At 45.9% G+C, this 8,833-nt stretch overlaps 1 protein-coding gene across 2 annotated transcripts; it reads left to right on the top strand.

The window, feature by feature from the left end:
• Positions 1-337: 337 nt before the first annotated feature.
• On the top strand, positions 338-5,007 carry LOC125542986. Of its 2 annotated transcripts, XM_048706240.1 has the most exons (9): positions 338-499; positions 586-755; positions 1,478-1,504; positions 1,535-1,940; positions 2,015-2,151; positions 2,294-2,456; positions 2,588-2,909; positions 2,983-3,097; positions 4,604-5,007. In XM_048706240.1, exons 3-8 carry the CDS (start codon positions 1,483-1,485, stop codon positions 3,094-3,096), a joined length of 1,164 nt encoding a protein of 387 aa, XP_048562197.1. In that variant the 5' UTR covers positions 338-499; positions 586-755; positions 1,478-1,482; the 3' UTR covers position 3,097; positions 4,604-5,007. The 2 variants fall into 2 exon arrangements, with proteins under 2 accessions (XP_048562197.1, XP_048562190.1); XM_048706233.1 differs by having other exon boundaries at positions 1,478-1,940.
• Positions 5,008-8,833: the final 3,826 nt, after the last annotated feature.

Raw genomic sequence — 8,833 nt, 5'->3', positions numbered from 1 at the left:
TTATTTAGCGCCTCTGTTGGAGATGCACTTAGAGCATCGTTCTATTTTCTAGAAGCGTTGTGGTGATTCCCCATCCCCATCAACATTGGGGCTTCCGCCTTGGGTGTGCTAGCTGGAGTGCGGGCAAATGTAGCTCGGGCTACACATAGGCCGTTTTTGAAGAACTAAAAAAACAAGCATTTTATAGATTCAGAATGCTGTTTTTGAATTTTGAAAAAAAAGAGAGGGGGTAATTTCGGCCGTAGTTGGCTCATAATCAAAAAGAAAAACAATCCCATTCATCTTTCTTTCTTCCATCTCCTTCATATGCCTTCAGGACGCGTGGCCTATTGTATATAATACTGGGCCTGCCTCAAAAAAGAAAAAGAAAAAGAAAAAAAAACATATCTCCTACAGCCCCCGCTGCTTCCTCCTCGCATCCGCGGTGCTCCACCCGCCGCGAACCCTCGTCGCCGACCGTGGGCATCCGTCGGCGGTGAACTACCCTATCTCCTCCCCTGTAAGATTGCTCTGTTTCATCTCCTCTCAAACCCTAGCTCATGTGTTTTTTTTTTGCCTAACCCTATCACCAATTTGGATCCGCAGCGAGTCGTCACAGATCTGGGACACCACCGCCCGCGCCGTCCTCGAGAGGGCCTCACGGATCCCGCCTTGAACCACCATCAACACGCACCGACCGCGCCGTCCTCGACAACTGCGACGCCGCGCCCAGGTCTCGACCGGAACCCTAGTCTTCACCGCGCGCAACCAGCAAGGTCGCTAATCCCCGCCTTCTTTATCCCTCCCCATCAATCACCTGTTTGTTTTCTTCACATGGCCTTTACTCTTCTCTTGGATGCTGCTGGAACCTTCATAATATGCTACCTGCGACCTTGTTTACATGCTTGATACATCCACTAAATAACGCAGATAAGCTAGAATCTGTTAGGGCTACACCTTTTTGGGTGCTATACTCAATCCTAGTTGCTGTATTCAAGCTTTATTTAGTCACTGTCTCACTGATGCATTTTTCAAAGTTGAACACCTAATTTGTAACCTCATTCTTACTCTCTGTTGGTGTTACTTATGTGCCATTTTGTTTGGTAAAGGGCTTATTCTTTTTTTTTTGTTGTTGAATGCAGCTGCATTGTTGTAAGAGCACTGCATTGCTGTACCTAAAACCCTGTCTTTACTGAGAAGGTCTTTAATTCATGCCTTGCCTATTGGTTCTTTCTCTCCTCTCTGGCTATACTGAATAGTGAATACTACCAAGGCCCAACTTTGGTTGGTACGTTTAGAATAGGGAATCTTCTTAAGCTCTACATTAGCCTTCCTATTCAAGCTTCTAAGATTTCTCAAGTAAGCTAACTGCAGACTTCCCAACAGTTTAGGTGTGCATTTTCTCGTTCAACACATATTCAGATGGAATTACATTTCTGATTTTGGACACATATTGGTTTCTCAATCTTTCTTCTTCTTTACGCTTCCACTTCTACAGCTCTAATGTCAAGTGACAGCGAACCAAGTGGCTCCCAATCAAGTGACACCAAACCAAGTGGCTCCCAATCAAGTGACACCAAATCAAGTGATGCGGGACCAAAAGATACTTCCATTCCCTTTAATCTGCATAGAGGTAGTGTAAATCCAGTAACAGGATTGGGTACTTTCCATTTGGAGATGCCTTCTTCAGAGGTGGTGTCCGCTGCTAAACCCACCAATTATCCCCCGATTCTACTTGAAATAAAAGATGACGATCAAATGGAGAGCCTACTGAGGATGAAGAAATTGCAGCATGAAAATATCCTTGCGGTGCATTTCTTTCAGAAGGATGGAGCTGGAGGTCTTCGAGCTTTCGTCGAGCCATATACAGGTTATGTTGTAGAGCTGTTTGCAAATGTCAAATTTTTCGTCAATGAAGAAACCGGATTGGTTCCATCTCAGCGGTTTCAAGAAATAGTGAGGTTTGTTGCCATGCTTATTAGTATATTGTAATTTTTTCGTCAATAAGTATGATTGACTGTATATTTTTTTGTAGTGCATCGCTTGACGGCTTGGATTTTATTTTCAAGAGTGATCTATATCACGGAAATTTTTCATGGAACACAACAGCTTACCACCGGGACAAAGTTGATGGTAAAGTTACACTTAAATTGTGCAACTTTGAAGACAGAAGTAAGTTTACCAGAAATGCTTTCTTAGTAAACCAATTTCTATTCTGACAATTGATGTACAATCCGGAAAAATATTTACAGGTTTAGTTTCCGGCTGAAAAGTAATATAGTGTTAATTTCTTAAGTTGCATACCTTGTTTCAGAGGACAGCAGTCTTCTGAAATGCCAGATCGGGGATTGTCACGCTCTTGCCCATGACCTTGAGAAGGTATCTAGACGTGTGAAGGACGAGTATCCTGGTGTCAAGCCCGAGGCATGCTGTGTACTAGATGACCTTGCATGTAGGTTGAGAGCTGTTAATGACATGTAAGTTGCTTGATTGTTTTTTCTTTGACCGAGAAGTTGAACGATTGTTCTAGCGAAACAATAGTGCTCTTCAGCTGGTAGGTGATATTAGTTTGTCATGACATATTTCCACTGTTTTCATGAATTTTCAGGAAATCATTAAGCACAATGAAACAGAAGAATCAAGATCATGTGTTTTTCTGGGATGATACGAAAAAGAGAACCTTCTGTGCTTATGAGATGCCAGCAGTTTGGTCCACAGATGCATTCTGGAACAACTTTAGGGCTTCTCCATCTGCTGCGCTGGATATGCCATGGAACACAGAATGGGAGGCTAATTCGCCATTGCTATTGGAGGAAATGGAGAAGTACCGTGTAAAGAACAATATTGCTCCTTACAATTTTGATAATAGAAAGGACTTCCTACGACTTATCAGCGGACTTTACACGCATCAGATAGAACTCAAGCTGCAGGTGGATCTGCGTATATGTATAAATATGTGTATTCGTAATGAATGATTTAACTTAGAACTTCTTTTTCTTGCAGCTTCCACACATTAGTGTTGATGTTGTTGTTCATCTTAGACATCCTCGTTTGCTTTTGGACTTGAAAGCGGCCGCTGAAGTGGATGCCGTGGATGTGGACAACCAGAACCAGTGAGGTATTTTGTTAGACCATTTTATTTTAAGTTTATCTTTTTTTGCTTCAGGAGACGAAAAATCTATAGTTACTGGAAATAAGAAATAACAATGGTGGGCCTTGAATTACAAGAACACTATTATATGTACTGTGAATGCTAATAGCAAAAGGTACTTGTTCTTGGGCCATTATCATCCACTCTTTGTCTGTTCGGTAGGAGAGATGAGGGATGGGGTGAGCCAACTTTGTCTAGTTGGCCCGATCTGGAATGAGTGGTTGGGATGAGTGTGTCTCGAGACATGACCTTGCCACTGGAACTAGCGTTATTTACCCATCTCTGCTACCATTTATAAAATAAGGAACACCTAATCCCAGTCACAGTTCCTACTCGCCCCATCTAGCTTGTCTTCTTTCATTCCTGCCACCGGCAACTAGAGTTTCATCGCCCTTTTTTTTGGGTGTCCATGGTGGCCGCCGGCGATGCATCCTCCACTGCCCTATGCCCCTATCTAATCTCTCAGGTGCTAGCTAGGACGTCCTCTTGAATCTCCAACGCATTGCACCAGCATTGTTTCCGAGCAGTGCCACAATGGGTGTTGAGAGGCTAACAGCCAGGAGCATGACTAAGGTAGGTGTGAATGACAAAGATGCATAGGTGGATTTGGATCTCTGATGGTAATGGTGGCCAGTGGACCTTTGCAGAAAGTTAAGGTAGTTGCAGATATGGAATCCATGGCCTTGCAGCTGACGGCGACTGTGACAATGGTTGGCTGACGGAGGGAGGAGGGAAGAGATTGTGTGACCTGTGCTGCCTGTAGATGTCGCCGAACTGGCGAGAGGAGCAAAGGGATAAACATGTGAAATGCATAAGCCCTGCGCTCTGCTGCAGCCGCTAGTTCATTTGCGTATGGTATGCAAGTAAAAGTTCAATCTTGTGGTAGAATCTTATATCCGGGGGAGGACGAAGACGATCTGGATGGGTTCTATCGCCATTGTGGTGAATGGAATGTGCACGGAGTAGTGGGTGCAGCTTTTGTTGGCAATATGCCCCATTTTAGCTTTAACTATCTTTTGTGAAGGAAATACTTCCTCCGTCCCATAATGTAAGATGTGTTTGCATGCTAACATAGCTTGCAAAAACGTCTTATATTGTGGGACGGTGGGAGTATTTCAGAAACCAGCACAGGACTACTATGTCTGGTGAAAGTAGTGTACATTTAGATGATTCCCCACAACATAATCATTACAATTAATGTTAACCTGATAGTTTTGTTTGTCCTTTTTTATTTCCTCCGGCGTTAAGGTGTAGAATTTGAGCACACTCGGTCCAAAAAGCAGTTGTCTTGGAAGAATTTCAAGGGTTTCTGTGACTTGACTGTTCACATATCTGCACTTGCATGGTTATTGGAGATGTTTAACTCACTTGAAACTATATTATTGTGGTTCTGTAACCATATTATTGCAGATATCTATTTCTTAGCTTGTTTCTCGATCAGTCTGACTGAAAATGTGGCAATTTCTATCGCAGGCAATCCCAGACTGCTGTTGTTTGCCCAGGCTGCCAACTGTAGGCTCATGGTTTAGGGTTTAGCTGCTGTAACTTGGAAGGCGACCATAGTGGAGTCATTTGGAGGACACAGTTATGCTGAGCAATTTTTCTCCCACTCAATTGGAAACCACTGTGGCAATTAAGATAGTCATTTGGAATATCCATTCGGTTACTGCATTGGAGCGAGCTACCGGTTTCCTTGTTGGCCTTTTGCGCTAGAAATGAGTAGTAGTAGTAGTAGTAGTAGTAGTAGTAGTAGTAGTAGTAGAACTGTCTCGATGCATCCTCAACTGGAAACGCCTGTGAACTGTTGTCTTTAATCCATCCTCTGGCCACAAACACTGGTCTGATCTTTCGCAACTGTGAATCAGTTCCTAACTGCAGCCGAAGCTCGTGCCTTGCTAGGCTCATATATACTACTGTTCTGTACCAAAATATAATATGTTTTTGCAGTTCAATTTGAACTGCAGAAATGTCTTATATTTTGGTATGAAGGGAGTAATTGAACTGCAGAAATGTCTTATATTTTGGTATAGAGGGAGTACCATTTGATCCAACTTGTTTTTATTTCATATTTTATTTATTATTACTATTGTGAAATACTCCCATAAGCACATCTTTTTTGCCAGCAATGACACACCTTTCTGATAAGCTCGTTGAGCTCACTGGTGCTCGTTTTCTTTCTTTTCTTTTTAACATGCAGTTGTGAGCAGCACTTTATTATGGTAGGTAAAAATATATTCCGCCAGGGCTCGGTAACCAGGGGAGGATCCCTCTCCTTTCCTTGGGTGGGGAAACCCCTAGCCGAATCTGAGCCGGGGGAACGAAGGGGAAGGATGGTCGAACCTTTTCATGTCTTGAGATTTCCACGCCTCCATAGGCCGCGGAGGAAACCCTCGTCGCTCGCTCGGTCGTCCTCCTCCTTCAACGGTTATGCCTCCCCCATCCCCCGTGTTGTCGATCCCACGGCTGCAGGTCCATGTTGTCGATCCCACGGCTGCAGGTCCACGGACCATTGTTTCTGAGCTGTGCTTATTCTTTCCCTTGCCAATAACAAGAGTTTCTTCTAAAATGATCATTTGATGTTTCCTGTTACCCTAGGACAGCAGTGTCTCCATAGAAAATAAAAAAATGTTACGAGTTCTTTGGAAATTGCAAGGCGTGGACGAGCTCGCGCACTCCTGGTATCGCGAGGCGTTGATTACGTTATGGGGTTGCGGGCCATACCTGCTACGCTGGTGAAGTCATGACTGGACGGCCGTTGGGTTTTCATGTGCGACGACGGCGTTAGATCCCGGTACGTGGACCAATCGATTCCGTACAGGGCAAACGTTTCCGCCGGCATCACGGCGTGCAACTTGACGGAGAAGATGTATGGCATCGCGGGTCCATCATACTTAAGGCGGAAAAGGGGATGGACAAAAAAAAATGAGCGATCTGCGGTGGGCAGCTGAAAGAGGAGAGACTATGGCGGCGGCGATGGATTCAAGTTCCTATCAGATCCCGTGGACATGTATGGTTGCTATAATCTTTTCCGGCTGAAATTACTCGTGGGGAATCTTCTAGGACACCGGCTTTACATTTGTTCTTGTTCTTCTTTCTTCTTCCCGCAGGTTCCCCTTGCCGGATCTTGCAGGCGGTAGCTTTTCACGCCAGCCGCCGAGCCGGAGACAAATCTAACAGAGACGCCTGCTGAATCCACCATTGCAGATGTGGGCGATGCAGCACTGACACTCCAATGAGCAGTCAACAACGGCTGTCAGGCTTTGTCAATGTCGGCGACAGACTCGCAACAGTCAAGTGAAAAAAGATGACCCTCAGGCTCCGGACTGGACTAAGAGGTAAAGACAATCACACTAACTTCAGGAGTGACACAACTGTTTACTCTTTATGGATTTCTACCAGTTATTCAATCAAAAGATTTAAGCTGAAGAGAAAGCATATACCACTAGTGTAATTCATTTTAGCAGTAGTACATTCTTCCATGAAAAGGGCGACTCCTATAATTATGAGTTAATCCATTGTGGATGGCACATGGTCTGTATCACTGGGGCGTCCAGCGAACGAACGCCTTGTCCTGGTAGACTATGCGCCCTAGAAAAAACACTGAGGAGCTACGCAGAGAAGAAAACTGATGCTGTTGTCGTGCCTGCTGTCGGGAACAGCTTCGATTCACCGGGAGAGGCTTATGACTACTACAATCTATATTGATGGGAAGTCGGATTTGGGATAAGATACGGAAAGAGTAGACTCAATGCCGAGAGAACCAAATGTATGCACGAGATTGTGTGCAGATGCTCGGTGGGTGATACTTAAATTCATTCTATCTTTGAGAAAAAAATGCGATGTGCTACACTGAAAGTTTGGCCGTTTTCTTACCGATTGCAGGGGAAAGCCCAAGAAAGGGAACTTCAAGACAGCTGCCATTAGATTATTGAGTGCATATATACTCACACCAATTGAATTGCGATATAACTACTGGATTGGCCACCGTACCCAAAAAATAAATTCTCATGTGGCCATACTTCGTGCACGGAGATAGCAGGTAAGCCATGACAAAAATAACAACTCCAATCTGAAAACAATCCTTCTCAATCTTGTTCGATTCTTCTGAAATATACCTGCTAAGGAATGCTTCTGCCGCCTTCAGATTGTGAGCAGGCGACTCATCCATCCCAATTGTCTTCTTTATAAATTCTATTGCTGAGCTCTTGATTTGGCCCTCCCTACCATGAACAGCTCGATTACACACCAAAGATTTTGTGGAAGTCCTCTGGCACAAATAATAAAATCCTATTATCATCAATGACTATTGTGCGAGACTTGACCTTCACCTTCCTCATGACCCATGCACTCATTCTCAGATCTATCTTGTTGAGCAATGGGAGATTCAGCATACCCCCGAATCCAGTGTCATATAAAGCCACCTCTTGTAGTCATCGAACTTTTAACCTCAACAACATGCTTGGCTGACAAGCGCAAGGTCACCGGCTCGTCCTCTGATGAATCTACAGAAAACTCAACATCATCACCCGAATGCTCATGCTCCCTTCCGCCTGGTGAACCCCCCTGCTCATCCAATTCATCCATCTAAAAACGCACAAAAAAAGCCCACAAGATTGTCTTTACACTCACAAGATTCAACTCAGTTGATACATCACCATGGGTGTTCTTGCTAAGGAAGAAAGGGAAGGGGAAAGTAGGGTTCCTTTGCCTGATCCTCTGGATGCCGAACCAACCGATGCCCGTGGAATAAGTAGCCAGTGGTGACGCGGCCTAGCGGGCCCACTCTGGCCCGACGAACCTTCTGTTGGGCTGAACGATCCGTTTGGGCCTGCTGGAGATCCCTCTCCTTGCCATGTAGCCATCTTGGGCCTGTCTCGCTGCCATGGCAGTGGTTCCCCTCGCTCTGCTTGCTTGACGTGGCGCTGACATCCCCTCCTTGAGAGCTAGCTTGTCCCCAAGCCAGCAGCATGGGGTAGTGTTCTCCCATGGCCTTGGCGTCTTCCCCACGTGGCGTCCAGGACCGACAGGTCGGACCAGCGCACGAGGAGCTGCTCGCGCCGGCCTTGCGGGGATTGGCGCCATCTTGTGTTGATGATCTCCACTGGCTTCAAGGGCTCGTTGGTGGGTACTGGCAGCGCCGTCTCGACTTGGGTGGTGGGGGAGACGGCTCGGCGGAGCTGTGACACGTGGAAGACAGGGTGGACCTTGGCGCCAGCGGGTACCTCGAGCTCGTAAGCGACGGGGTTGACGATGCAGATGATCTTGTAGGGGCCGAAGTAGCGGAAGAAGAGCTTGTGGTTGGAGCGGTGGATCACCGTTGTCTGGACGTACGGTTGCACCTTGACGAAGACGGAGTCGCCCAATTGGAATGAGCGATCGGTGCGCTTCTTGTCAGCCTGGTTCTTCATGATATTGCGAGCGCGATGGAGGTGTTCTGAGATGACCTGCTGCATAAGCTTCCGCTCTTCGAGCCAGTCTTTGAGTTGTGGAAGCTTGCATGTTGAAGCAGCTTCAATTCCCCAATGGCGAGGCTCGTGACTGTAGAGGGCGACGAAGGGGGAAGTATTGAGAGCAGAGTGGAAGCTGGAGTTGTACCAGAACTCCGCGAGGGCCAAGTATTGATGCCACTTGTTGGGGTTGGCATGGGTGGAGCATCGGAGATAGATTTCCAAGCACTGGTTGACGTGCTTCGTTTATCCGTCA

The sequence above is a fragment of the Triticum urartu genome, chromosome 1, assembly GCF_003073215.2.
Source record: "Triticum urartu cultivar G1812 chromosome 1, Tu2.1, whole genome shotgun sequence".
Lineage (NCBI taxonomy): Eukaryota > Viridiplantae > Streptophyta > Magnoliopsida > Poales > Poaceae > Triticum > Triticum urartu.
Note: the sequence above shows the minus strand (reverse complement) of the source record. Positions and strands in the feature narration are given on the sequence as shown.